Source organism: Quercus suber, unplaced genomic scaffold (genome assembly GCF_002906115.3).
Source record: "Quercus suber isolate HL8 unplaced genomic scaffold, Cork oak 2.0 scaffold_235, whole genome shotgun sequence".
NCBI lineage: Eukaryota > Viridiplantae > Streptophyta > Magnoliopsida > Fagales > Fagaceae > Quercus > Quercus suber.
In genome coordinates this window covers 286056-300382 of record NW_027069692.1, presented here as the reverse complement: position 1 = coordinate 300382, position 14327 = coordinate 286056, and the positions used below count along the sequence as shown (strand labels likewise).

At 33.9% G+C, this 14327-nt stretch overlaps 2 protein-coding genes and 1 pseudogene across 2 annotated transcripts; 1 reads left to right on the top strand and 2 right to left on the bottom strand.

Moving 5' to 3' along the window:
• Positions 1-867: 867 nt before the first annotated feature.
• Positions 868-2679, top strand: LOC111994413 (probable LRR receptor-like serine/threonine-protein kinase At3g47570; annotated as a pseudogene).
• A 4413-nt stretch (positions 2680-7092) lies between these two features.
• LOC111994414 (cyclic nucleotide-gated ion channel 1) lies at positions 7093-10376 on the bottom strand. The gene is made up of 5 exons (XM_024026290.2): positions 10195-10376; positions 9760-9871; positions 8641-8886; positions 8154-8551; positions 7093-7781 (listed from the first exon to the last, which is right to left on the bottom strand). Exons 1-5 carry the CDS (start codon positions 10287-10289, stop codon positions 7541-7543), a joined length of 1092 nt encoding a protein of 363 aa, XP_023882058.2. The 5' UTR covers positions 10290-10376; the 3' UTR covers positions 7093-7540.
• A 177-nt stretch (positions 10377-10553) lies between these two features.
• On the bottom strand, positions 10554-11745 carry LOC136070443 (cyclic nucleotide-gated ion channel 1-like). The gene is made up of 2 exons (XM_065780412.1): positions 11337-11745; positions 10554-10765 (listed from the first exon to the last, which is right to left on the bottom strand). Exons 1-2 carry the CDS (start codon positions 11688-11690, stop codon positions 10556-10558), a joined length of 564 nt encoding a protein of 187 aa, XP_065636484.1. The 5' UTR covers positions 11691-11745; the 3' UTR covers positions 10554-10555.
• Between the last annotated feature and the right edge of the window lie 2582 nt (positions 11746-14327).

The window sequence follows — 14327 nt, the reverse complement described above, 5'->3', positions numbered from 1 at the left end:
ACTAAAATTTCACCAGTTTCCTGCTTGTCCAAACCAATGAAGCTTCACAACCCCAATTTTCCTGCATTATTATGCTCTACATTCCTTCATATCATAGGTATGATACCTACTTGTTTTGGGAAGTTTCAAAAGATGCAAGTATTGCATTTAGATGGAAACAAATTGTCTGGGAAAATCCCAAGTTATGTTGGCAACCTCACTCAATTGGTGGAATTGTTTTTGTCTCAAAACAATTTAGAAGAAAGCATTCCTCCAAGTATTGGAACTTGTCAAAGTTTACAAAAGTTGGATGTTTCACAAAATTACCTTAGTGGAGTCATACCCCAACAAGTTTTTCAAATTTTTTCTTTGTCACTTTTACTCAATTTATCCCACAACTCATTTAGTGGCAAATTACCTGTTGAAGTAGACAGTTTGAAGAATACAAATTCACTTGATGTCTCTAAAAACAATTTTTCTGGTGAAATTCCTACAAAAATTGGAAATTGCTTGAACTTAGTGTGCCTAGACTTGCAAGGGAATTCCTTTAACGGGACCATACCTTCATCAATGGCTTCCTTGAAAGGCCTTGGACATTTAAATGTTTCACGAAACAACTTATCAGGATTAATTCCAAAAGATCCAAAGAAACTTTCATTTTTAAAATATTTGAACATTTTGTTCAACAATATTGAGGGTGAGGTACCAACAGAAGGAGTTTTCAAAAATGTAAATATGATATTTGTTATTGCAAACAATAAGCTTTGTGGGGGTATTCCATAGTTGCAATTACCAACATGCCACAAAGTTACGAAATCAAGAAAATCCCTTGCTTCTAGATTGACAATCACAATTGTTTGTGTCATTACATGTATTCTTCTAGTTTCAACCTTTCTTGTTCTTTATTGGAGGAAAAAATCAAAAAAGAAACCATCATCTAGTCTCAAATATTGGTCTCCTTCCAACAATTTCGTACAAAATGCTCCATCAACTGACTAATGGATTTTCTCTCAACAATTTGATTGGATTCGGTAGTTTTGGAGTAGTTTATAAAGGAGTTCTTGAGCAAGATGAAAGATTAGTGGCTGTAAAGGTTCTTAACCTTCAAAACAAAGATGCTTTGAAGAGTTTTATGGCAAAATGCAATGTATTAAGAAATGTTCGGCACCAAAATCTTATAAAGATCTTAACATATTGCTCCAGTATAAATTATAATGGTGATGATTTCAAAGCTCTAGTTTTTGAATTCATGACAAATGGGAGCTTGGAAATGTGGCTGCATCCGACGACAGATAGCGACAATCAATCAAAAAATTTGAGCATTCTTCAAAGACTAATTATTGCAATTGATGTGGCTTTTGCTTTAAATTATCTTCACAATCATTGTGAGCAAAAAATCATTCATTGTGATTTAAAGCCAAGCAATATTCTTCTTGATAGTGATATGATTGCTCATGTGAATGATTTTGGAAATCAAGGCTTCTCACAACTTCGAATGATTCTTCCCAAAAGTGTACTAGCACAATTGGATTAAAGGGATCTATCGGTTATGTTGCTCCAGGTATTATCTTTCTTCTTTTGTTTTAAATCCTTAACTATTCTAATGTATTTATTTTCTTTTTGTCACTTTATCAAATGATAGGATTTTTAACTCCTTGATTTTCTTGTCATACATGCTTTTTAATTTTTGTATCATCAACATATTTGCATGGGTGTACATAATTAGCATATTAACATAAACTCTCACTTAGTAATTTTATTCGTTTATTTGCTAAGTAACTCTCGCTTAGTATTTGTTTTTCTTTTAGAAGTTAAAACACATTCACGTTTGTACCACACAAGCACATAATTAATTTAATTATTTTTTATAAAACTGCAAATTTTAATTCAAAAATAACATTGAAATATGATTTAAACTTTGAGATATGTTAATTTCGATATTCTTTGACTAAAATTTGTACCTTCTGTGTACAAATATATTTTCTTAATCAAAATAAATCAACAAGAGGGGGATAAAGTGATTTGAACCCTCTGGATAAAGTTATTATTGTTTCCTTTAATTTCATAAGTAATAGCATATGTCATTATTATTTTTAATATAGATTTGTTTTATTTTCTTGACTTTGCATTTTGTAAACTCTAAATCCATATTTTTGTAATAGATATAATATTGCTTAATTTCCCTCCATTCCATGAGTTGTAGAGTATGGCATGGGCGATGAAGCATCAACTGAGGGGGATGTATATAGTTATGGAGTCCTTATGTTGGAAATGTTTACAGGAAGGAGACCCACTAATGATATGTTTAAAGATGGTCTCAATCTCCATAAATTTGTTAAGATGTCCTTACCAGAAAGGCTCATTCAAGTTGTCGACCCAATGCTTTTGCTAAGAGAAGTTGAAGAAGTGGGAGAAGCAACTGCAGCAATGATGGCAACAAAAGAAGATGACAATGACAATGAAATTGTAGAAGAAGCTAATAATACTGAGGACTTTAGGCATATTGATGTGGATATGCAAAAATGCTAATTACTCTCAATCCTTAATATTGGAATCTTATGTTTACTGGAATCTCCAAAAGAAAGAATCAATATGGAGGAAGTCATTAAGGAACTACGATTGATAAAAAGTACTTTTGTTGATTTGGGGATTCGCAGATGTAGACCAAGTAGAGCTCAAGTAAGAGGCATTTCATTTTAGTTATTATAAGACTACTCTAAATAGTGTGTCCTAGTCATTTACGTTGATTTCATTTAGTTCCCAAATACTTCTTTTCAAAAAGCATAGAGATTTTATGTTTACCTTTTTATTAATCTTGAGTAGATTATCATAGCTAATTTTAAAATTAGATTTTCATTTCTCACTCGTGGCCAAATTGCTAAACAGAAATTGTCATCTTATACCCACGACCTTGTAACCTTGTAGTAGTTATGATTTTTTATATTATTAAGGTATAAAATGGTGAGCTAACGAACTTTTTTGTGAATAGAAGTGGCCTGGAACAACTAGAAGAGATTAAATGTCATTAGTAATGCTTGGATTATGCAAGGGATTATGAGTCGTGATCTTAATTTCAAGCTAGTTTAATATCCCTTGTTGAAATGATCAATGGATGATTGTCTTTCTCTTCTAGTGTAGGAATCATGATTGTCTTTCTCTTGAAGTGTAGGAGTTGTCTTCATTTACTGTGCTAGATTCTACTACTGTAATGTGTGATTATGTGTTTGTACTAATAATGAATTCAATTCCCAAAAGTCTTTATAGGAAGGGAATGTATCAAAGATGCCATGTTAGTTTAGAAATTAGATGCTTTATGCAACATTATTTTAGAATACAAATAAAAATGGATGTTTCATTTAATTTCCATTTAAATTCAAAGTTTTAGATTATAGTAGCTTGTGGCTATAGAGAATAAAGCAATCAATCTAAGTTTCAATTTATTATATAAGACTTTAAACCAACAAAAGACCAATCACCCATCACTGCCCAATATTTGTGAAATCAAATATGACACACAGTAAATAGTCTAGGACCTCCCTAAAGCATATAAAGCTCTGTATATATGGCTACACAAGAGAAGCAACCTAACTTAGTTTTGGTCCATGTAGCCTTATCCTTTACTTTGGATCTACAAGACCTATTGGCTTTGGAGTATAACTAAACCAAGTTCTATTTTTTAAGACTGAATCCACTAAAGCCTCATAGATTGTTGCATCATATATAATCCTATATATTTCCAAATTTAAGCAGAAGTGTTCCAACTGGGTGTCAGTGGTCAAGCCATAGGAGGATTGTTTTCCCAAGTCGATCTAACCCAATTTAGAGCATCAACAATAATACTCTTAATGAAATTTTTATTTAAAAAAAAAAAAAGTATCCATTAGCTCTTTGACAAGTTGGCAGACAGATTTTGAATCTAATAGACATGTATGCATAAAGCAGCATTAACTCTTGTAGCACTCATTCTTAAGACAAAGAGAGAATGTGGGAATGTGGCACAAAAGAATATATTGAACCGTGATAACTAAGGTTACCATGTATACGTGCAAGCAACAAAGAGAAATAAGCATTACAACTAGTAACTTAAACCCCAAAAAATGGAATTGTGTAAAAAAATACTACAAAATACAAAGAGCTCATAAATGCTAAAAAAAAAAATGCTATGTCCATAATATTTTCAAAACACTTAAAAATCCAATAATAACTGACTATCAATAAACTTAAGTGGTAGTTTATTATGAGCTGTTATTGGTGAGGCAAAAAAATAGTTTCAGTAGCAGGTTCAAATTAAAACTAGTAACAACTAACCACTTATGATTTGTTGTAAAAGTGTTTTGTTGTGAAGATATTTTGTATGCAACACTTCTCGAAAAAATAATGATATTGGAAAGCATAGTAACACGGATTTTTGTGGGCCAAAAATAGAATACTATTGTTTTTCTTTGTGGCTTTTTTTGCCAATCGCTTCAGGCCTTTTGCACATCAATTCATTAGCAACATCCTTGGGGTGACACAACACTTAACATATGCTTCTAGAAATTACCTTCTTACCATTATCCTCTGAGTAAGTAATGTTCCTTTGTACACTAGGGAAAAATGTCCATATATTCCTTGAACTTTCAACCATTGGCCAAAACACCCCTTAAACTTTTATATTGGCCACTTTATTCCTCAAAGCCCATTTCTTTAAAGCCATGAAAATTAATGCTAGTAGCTCGCTTTTATCTACGTATGACCAAACATTAAGAGTTTATCAAAACAAATGACTGTCTCACGACAGGCGTTGTAGATTGTCTAACACCTTCCCCACCCATTACTAGACTTTCGAATCAAGAATCAAGATTTTTTTATGATCCAGTTAGATTAGGAAAAAATCGAGTTTTCATAACCTAGGATTGGTAATAAAATCAAACAGAATTAGATGACTAATCACACCTTAGCAAAAACCTAATGATTGATGGTGACTTCACAAACTCGTGACAATTTAAAAATGAATCATTAGTCATAGGAGAGCACGCACCCGAGCCCACACACCACCCTCTAGGGAGGAGCGTGTGCATTGCTATTTCTGGGTGGTTGACGACCCGCAAGGTGTGGACACAGCCAATAGGAATATGACATGTCATTTAATTTAAATTATACTAAAAATAGACCAATTAGAATTAAGAGATCATAATCACCTATGGTCGAGACCGATTTCATGCAAGTTTCATTTACTGTTAAACCTTGTTTCTTTGATATCTTTTAATCTGGTGGTCCAATTAATGCTCATGGACTATCATTTTGATCATTATGACCTCAAGATTTTTTTATAAGAAGTATTTGCAGATCAAATGGTCAAAATTACAATCGTGCCATGGAGACGTTAAATGGTGATAATATGCAATGTAATGCAAGTTGGGTTAAATGTAAGATGCAAAATGGGGTATGTACAAGTTCAGCCTTCAATCAAATTTATTGAATTCAGGAAAAGAATAAGATTATCAATACCAATAAAGCAAAAAATCTAAGCAAGAGAAAGATATGATTGTTGATTGAAAGCAGAATATGAAATTAAAAAAAGTCATTTAAGTGTACCTTAAATTGACAAAAAACCGAAAACTATTATAAACAATAATATATATGAAAAAATAGAATATATAAAAATTGTACCTGTTTGATCCAGGGAAAAAACACCCTCATAGCAAACAATTCAATTGCTTGTTTTCCTCTAGTGGTGTTGACTTGGCTATACTGCTACCTAGTTCTAATTTCCCCTTAAATAGCACTGAATTTGGATTAGAATAAAGAGAATTTCAGCCATTCAAAATTTAGGTTTGGTTTACTTCTAATACTTTTTTAACTAAACATGTCTTTTTATTTTAAATATACAATGACAGGTAGTAGTAAGTTTTAATATTTACTTTTTATTTAGTTAGTGAGTGATGTGATAGTTTCTCATTAAAACAAAAAGAAATTTATTTTAAAAAAGTACCGGAGGTAAGCTAAATCCTCAAAGTTAAACTTTGCTGCCATATTCAAATTCATCAAGATCAAACCCCCATTTTCCCAAGTTCAATAATGAGTTTGATACTTTCCGCTATTTTCAATAGAAATATCTTGATCTCAAATGCTCTCATGGGAAACTATCGAATTATTAAAAATAAATAAATAAATAAAATAAAAAAGAAAGAAGCAAGAGTCATCACAGTTAAAAGCTAAATCCAATTTCCATTATTTTGGGTATAATAAAAATCGAAAATTGCAATTGGGCCTCTACGTCTGGGGCTGAACCCATTAACCCATCTCTTAGATTGCCTATCCAGCCAGATACGATTCGTTTTTGCCCATTTCCTTTAAATTTGAGTCCGAAGTCACACTGACTTCGATTTGGTTCCTCGCACTCGCACCAATTTCGCCAAAGAATTAACAATCACACTCCTTTGTCTGTGGCTGCACTAATTGATTTTTTTTTTTTGCTTCTCATTTATTTTCTACATATTCCAATACTTATATCATCCAGAAATCATATTTATTTTGTAAGCATGGTTTACAAGATCAATTAATGTTAATTTGCTACTTGTTCTGTGAGTGGACTGTGTTTAAAAATAAAATTTTACTTTATTCCTTTTTGACTTGCACCACTAAATAATGTTGTATTTAATAGGAGCTAGGCACATAGTGGCGTGAAAATGCTGATGTCGCGAAAGCAAGCACACACGATGCTCTCTTGATAGAATAGAAACTAAACTGTTAATTTCTGGTACTAAACCTCGAATCCACGAGAGATTTCCCTGAATCCATAAGGAGATAAAACTGGAATCCACTAGAAGAAAATTTGACAAAAGTCTGTGTTTATTAATAATAGTCTAATTTGCCTCTGACAGCTACAAAACATATAAATACTGAGAAAAAACGTTTAAAATCCTAATTCGTACTAATTAAGCGATTAGGTGACAAAATTACCGAATTTTACCAAAAATGACAAAATTGAGTTAAATGCAAAATCATAAACTACTGACCTTAAGGGTCGTCCCAAAACAGACCAGACCTTATTCTAACTTTTAAACTAAAAGTTATTAAGGAAAAACAAATATTACTATAAATAACAAAAATACTGTTATCGAGGCCTTAATGAAGAAATTCACCTAAATTTTGGCGACGTTCATTGCATCTTGAATTTGGATCAGAACGTCGTTTCCCTTCAACCTGCCAAATTTCATGCAATTCCGACACTGTTACCCCGATGGCCCCTACTAGCGCCCCCCTTTGATCTTGCATTGTGACTTCCTACGCCCCTGCTGCTCAAGAAAAGCATGTGCTGTCTGTTCTACATCAAATGTCTTCGTTGCTTTGGTTGAAGAAGGAATTATACGAGAAAAGCATATCACAAGACATTCCTCATGTATGTGTTTGAAGCTTCCTAGTGACACACAGTGAAAGAAACAGTAGCTCTAAATTATGATGTCTGAAGTTTAATTGCTTAGTACATGTTACATGCGCTATACACAGAAACCTATTGCACGTGAACCTTTTTTAATTAAGCAAAACTTAGATAATAATCACTTGAAACACCATACTTCTAATAATCTTCATCATAGAAATTAGATTCATCTGGCTTCGGTGGCAGTAGCAGCAACCTTTTTGGTGCTTTGCGTTCACCATTGTGCTCAACCTTTGAGGTACCTGCTTCATCTGTCACACCATCTTGCAATCCGTCTTCTGCTTCATGCAAAGACCTATAAAGCTTTCTCTCACGGTAGCTGAGCCAAGCTGCTTGGATGCGACATGCTGCCCACGTTTTCCATTGTAAGGAGTAGAACCTGAAAGTCATCATTGCACAATTACACATGGGAATCATTCCACTCGGAAGAAGAAAGGTAATCAGAGTTCTAATGTAATTTTTCTTCAAAGTTACTATGAATATTCAATTCTAATAATGAAAGAGTATCACAAACCAAGGAAAAGATATCATATTCATTTTTAAATTTTTTGTTTAGAAATCCAATGCAACGGGCATTGTAAATTTTGATGGGATAACCGTGGTATTTGATTTAAAATTAAACGAAGAATTGATGGCCGCATCTTTTTGTACAATTTCTGAACAATATATTTTTTTTGTATAGCCTCACTTTGTTTGGAGAATGTTGACAATAATCATCCAAAATGTTGATAAGCTTAGCTTAAAGACTTGCCTCAAAATATGCTGGAACTGCTTGCTATGAAGACGCCGAAACTGAGAGGCCACAAACTTCAAATCAGCAGCCCTTAGCGCAAAGGCTTCAACCTCTGTCTGAGCTTTTACTGTTATTGTTGAAATGGGAAGACCGGTAGAGGAGCGGGGACTCAAGGCCCATGCAAAAAGTTCTTCTCCACAAAAGTCACCGTCCCTCAAATCACCAATGTTACATTTTTTTCCATCATTAGTAGTGATGCTGGTCATAGTGGTCAGTTTTCCTCCGTTGATAAAGAGCATCTCATCCACTGGATCCCCCTCACAGATAATGTAGCTCATCTTTGTGTAAAGAACTCGTTTGAGACGACCACAAAGTGCATCAAACAGTTGACCATCCATTTTTTCAAACATTGGCACCTAAAAGATAAAATTGACTTGATGAACACAATAGCTAGAAGTCGGACAAAAAGATGTATGGAAAAAAATATCAAAAGAAAAATTCTCACTCGCTTGAGAAGATTTAAGCAAAAATGGCGTGTTACGTCCCTTCGGAGGTCCTTAGGAAGGCTTTGAAGTAGATTCTCTTCCTCAACACCTCTGGTTAGTTGCCATTTATACTGTTGGTATCGTCTAACTCGAGCCCTTAATTCCTGAGGGAGCTTACGGTGGGACATCCACCGTTCTACACCAGTCCTTTCCACTCTCATTTGAGTCATTTCTTCTATTCTCATTGATGTGGATTGCAGATATCTCTATACCAGCAAAAGATTCATAATATAGCACTTCAGTTAATCGGAACTTAGGACTATGAGGGTTCTGTGAAAAAGTTTCTAGTCACAAGAGTGGATAGAATTATTGAGAACAGATCCAACATCATGTTTCTATTGAATATAAGACAATTGGAAAAGTTAAAATAGAACTGCAGATCTTTAAGAATAAATATATCACAGAGCAATTGAAACAGTTTATTGGATTGGATGAATTAGCTGGAAGTCTTGGTTTTTAGATGCAACTAATATTATAATAATTTTGTTTTATACCTTATTTTTATTAAAATCTCCGTTGCCATTAATAATTGCTAATCCACTTAAATTATAATATAACAGGCATAATATAAATTTTGAAGTGTAGTACAATAGAATTTAATTTATTAAAGACATTATTGTGAGTTTGTAAATAAGTGCATATAATATTAAATTATTATTTACAGTTTATTGATAATAAGCAATCCAATCGTAGTGAAAATCCATAAATTTGTAAAGAGGTTAAAATTTTAGTCATGGTTTTCCTACATAATGGTGAAAACATAATAATAAAAAGCTAATCATGTAACTTGTGTATAAATTCGAGCTTGTTCATTAAAAAAATGAATCAAGTTTGAAACATATAATCTTGTTTAGTAATAAGCTTGAGCTCGGTATGTGTTTGAAATAAACAAAATGAACGAGTTTGAACTTTTAACTTTTAATAATCAGACTGGCTTGATCAGCTCATTTACATCCCTACTTGAGCTGGGCTGTATATTATGCTTACGTAGATATAGAGTTTGATTTACGTAATCATCTCATAATGCTAATGCTAAAACATTAGGTGGCAAAGAGAATTGATGAGAATCAGAGAGTTACCTGCATATTGCCAATAAGGAATGAGAATAAAACCAACCCAAAGGTAGATATGAAGACCGCAAATATTATTTCCCCAATGCCGGTGCTTGTTTGAAGGTTTTGGCCAAGAGAGCTGAGAAAAAAAAACAGAGTAATTTTTTTTTTAATTTGATGGTTACAAAAATGGGGAAGGAGAGATTCCCTAGTTCTCCTAGTAAAAGAGAGTAGATCATGTCACTGAATTACAAAATTCTTAATAACGTGGTTGAACTTAAAAATGCCTTTAGCACTAAATCTTAAACTCGCAATGTGTAAGATATTGTTATAAGCTAACAAGCCTTGATTTATATATAGGAACTTAGGAAAGTAATTTTAATAAGAAAATTTTCGCTCTTGTAAATTAAGAATACAGATGACATTTGAAATAAAGTTTGAGAATTATATATATTTACTTACCCAAGACTACGAAAACCCCACCAAAAGCAGTAAACCAATTTCACTCGAAAATCTTTTGTTTCCACCATACCAGACTTCAGAGCATCAGTAAACATTCCAAAGTTGAAGACGGTTGTATTGTCAACATCATCAGGTTTGATAAAAGGGCACTCATAATATAGATGTGCAAAGCTTTCATTACGGTGATCTCCACAGTAAAAATCTTTATCTTCACAACCAGTGGAGTTTTTACAGTGCTTTTGCCAGCATGTTCCCTCTCGTTCAATGGCATAAAAGTACCAAAAAGCTCCAACTACCTGCTTTGTCACATTTAGTTGTGATCATAAAAATCTTGGAAATTAATATCGCTAATAATTCAAAATCAACTTACGTGACTGGCTAGCATATAAAGAAAAAGATTATAAGCAGCTCCAGTCCATGGTGTCAGAATTAATATGCCGGAGGTTCTTGTTTCTTCCCTGTGTAGTATACAGATCCGAATAATTCTAGGCACATATTGGGAGAAGATTACGAGCTTCATGAATAATGGGGCTTGAGTTTTGTTTGAGGGAATGATAACAAAAACTAAGACCTGAAAAGTAAGCAGTTCATATCAATAACTGTAAAACTGACATTCCCTTACTCGGTTCATTCTTTTAGGTCATCAAGCAATATAATACAATTTCAGCACAAGACATATATAATTTATGTATGGATTATGTGTCCTTGCGTGTCTGAAGTATCAGTTTGAACTGAACTACTAAATCAGTTCTACCAATGATAATTGAAATGCCAAATATTTATTTGGGCCCGTATATTCTAACCTCTTAGCCTATCACATGCACGGTTGTAAGGGCATGATTATAGTACTAATTAAGTGGTGATTCTCCCTAGAGAAATTTGTTTTCATTATTTCTTCAACTGGTATATCTGCAGCAAAATTGGAAGCAAAATGAAATGTATGATTAGAATCAATGCCCCCACTGATTGCAAAGTAACAAGTAGGGAAGCAATTCCCTCACTAAATGGTTTTTACTATATAATTGTGAATCTATGACTGCACTTTGAACTGAATGTTGTTATGAATGCACAAAGACCATAGGGTTCTAGAAGTAAATGAGATTTTTGATACTTTTTTTATTGATCAAATGTCACATACATACCTGTGGCAATGGAAGAATTGACAGAATGTCAATGAGGAAGTATGTGGATAAGTATCTTTTTGCTATATCCACCGGATAAGTAATCGTCTCACCCCTTCCGAAGATTTGAGAAGAAGGGGCAATAAACCCAGTATGGAACTGAAAGATAATATGAAGTACATAGAAAGCATCAAAGAGGGAACGAAGAACACAAGCAATTATCGCCAGTTTGAGGTCGGAATCAAGGCATTTATCCTTGTCATGGATCACTGGGATGTAAAAGAACAATGGATCCAGGGCCATAGATATCAGACAAGAGAGCATAAATATTTTATTCCAAGTTTGTAGAAATTGACTCTGTGGATCAATATACATCCTTCTCGAAGGTGACACTGGCCAATCACTCACGGGAAGGATGCTTTTTCGAGTTTTGAATCTTATCAACCTGGATGAAAGCAATAAATCAATTATGTAGCATAAGCTATGGAATTGTCAGTGCCACATATGATTGTACCCTAACTATGGAATTGTGCACTAAAACTGAATATCGGAAAATAAGTGACTCTTCAGTAATTCACCTATTTGCAAAACAACCAATCACCGAATCTGGTCTTTTTTACTTCCTAAACTAGAATGTATTACAATGGTACTATAAAATTAAGTGGCTGAATTTAGTAATTTCAAGGATAGTTTCACGGTCTGACTATTCCCACACATTCAAAGATAAGTAACAGAGACAGTGAAAAAAATTGTGTGCGAGAAAGTTGGTTGAAAATTGACAGAAATAACAGCAGCAGAAGGAGGAAGTGTTAAAATTCAGGCTTAAACAAACTAACCTGAAGCGTTTAAGTCGCTTGGAATCCATTTCCTTCATCCAAATAAACGTCCAACGTGAAGAGATAAACCTGTATTTTGGACACTTTATTTATAGTTAGGAAGTGCTAAAAGCAGAACTTCAAACCTGAAATTCCTTTTAACGAAAATTAAACCAGAATGGCGCATGCTAAATGAGTAAGCCGAGAGATAAGCAAGTGTAATAACAAGTGTGATATTACTACTATGTATAGATCACTGACCATCATCTAGTCAATCCCTGCAGTCATGTCAAAACTTTAAACGTGTAACATGCCTTGATAACTTTCCAGTTTCCAGGCACTATAACGAACCCCATTTTTTTTTTTTTTGGGAGCAAATGAACCCCATTTTTTAACACAAGCCAAACCCATTACTTAAATTATTCTTACCTTTTTGGAAGCTTACGTATATATCACTGTCTTGTTCATCAAAAAAAATATATATCACTTTCTTAAACAGAAGATCTATACCAACCTCATTAACTGGGCTGTATTATTGTAAAAGGAATTACAATTATAAAGTAAAGTTAGGGGTATACACAGTTCGGTTCGCTCGGTTTCGGAGAGATTTTTCGCACCACACCTATAGGGTGCGGTTTCACACTATGCTTAACCGCATCTCATTTTTGGAAGATAAAACCCGGTCTACATAAGGTGCGGTTAATTTTAGCGGCTCGGTACGGTTCGTTCGGTTATATGGGCTGAATTTTTAAAAATTACCATTCTAAGCTTTGGGCTTTTAGGCCTTTAAAAAATAGCATTTTTAGCTCATTTTGACTACTTTTTAACTGACTTTTTTAACTAAGCTTTTCTTTATCAAGTTTCAACACAATTATAAAAGCAAAATCAAACACAAACATGAAAGTTCGACACAGCATGGTGAACTGAAAACAAAATTAAAAATAATCCCTAAAACAAAATCAAACAAAAAAGAAAAAAGATCAAAAATAGTGAACTTAAAATAAAGATAAATAGTATGAGAAAATACCCAGAAATTATTTAAGCCTTATTCCTTTACTAGGCTGAAGCTGAATCTCTTAAATTACTCCTGAAATTACAAGAAAATAACCAAAAAATAAAATAAAATAAAACCAACAACAAACATTTAGTGACTATAAAATAAAACTAAAACAATGTAGGGGTTAGGGTTACCAAAGACTAGAAATGGCAACGGGTTGGGTTCGGGCCGGGTTTTTCCATACCCGGACCCAACCCGCGGGGCAAGATCTGTGGCCTGGACCCGACCTGTTTAGGATATTGGGTTTTTTTCCAGGGCCCGGACCCGCCCCAGCCGGGTTCCACGGGCCCCGCGGGCCCCGTTTAGTGATTGGGCCCAATTCGTGGCCCAACCAAAAGAAAAATTAAGCCCAAATTTATTTTTGTCTACGTTTAAGCCTGCACCGCCTAATCCATGGCCCAATTCGACTAATCTTATTAATTTAAATAATAAATAAAAAAATACAAGCACAAACACAAACATCAACAGCAACACAAATACATGGCAACACAAATACGGCAACAGCAACAGCAACACAAATACAAATCAATAGACATTGAAGCATCAGTCTTACACTCTTACTGAAATGAGATTTTTAGACAATAAATAATAAATAAACATAAAAAATAGAGGAAACAAAACTCCATTTATGGACCGATCCTTACATGAATTCTCAAACATCAAATACCCAAAAACAAAAACTATTAAGAGGAAATGAACCCAAAAAAAAAAATGAAGAACTCAGACAGTAGCTTCAGCAATCTTCGCCTGACCTCACGAAGATTGCAAAATACCAATACTCGTAAGTGTCATCGAAGTACTTGTCGGAGTACTGGATCTGACCCATTTTTCTCGCTCACTGAAGCTTTTCGCGACGATTAGATCACTGAGGATTTCCGATCTGTGAAGAAATTGACACGATTTTAACAGTTCAAATATTGGAAATGGAAATTGATTCAAAATTTTTGGAAATCAAAGGATAAAGAGAAGAGTATAACCTTGGAGAGAGTAAGTGAAAGACAGAGGAGCACAAAAGAGGGTTAGAGAGAGAGAGAGAGAGAGAGAGAGAGAGAGAGAGAGAGAGAGAGAGAGAGAGAGAGAGAGAGAGAGAGAGAGAGAGAAACGCGGAGGGATGCGAGGGAGAGGGAGGCTGAAATGATG

Bases quoted from the DNA above. Each gene is read 5' to 3' on its own strand.
- LOC111994414 (XM_024026290.2), bottom strand. From the start codon at position 10,289: ATGTTTACTGATGCTCTGAAGTCTGGTATGGTGGAAACAAAAGATTTT. The intron at 8,887-9,759 runs GTAACTCTCTGA...TTGCTGGTATAG, and splicing joins TCCTTATTGGCAATATGCAG to AGATATCTGCAATCCACATC. The intron at 7,782-8,153 runs GCAAGTCTTTAA...GATGACTTTCAG, and splicing joins CAGTTCCAGCATATTTTGAG to GTTCTACTCCTTACAATGGA.
- LOC136070443 (XM_065780412.1), bottom strand. From the start codon at position 11,690: ATGTATATTGATCCACAGAGTCAATTTCTACAAACTTGGAATAAAATA. The intron at 10,766-11,336 runs GTATGTATGTGA...CTTACTTTTCAG, and splicing joins CAATTCTTCCATTGCCACAG to GTCTTAGTTTTTGTTATCAT.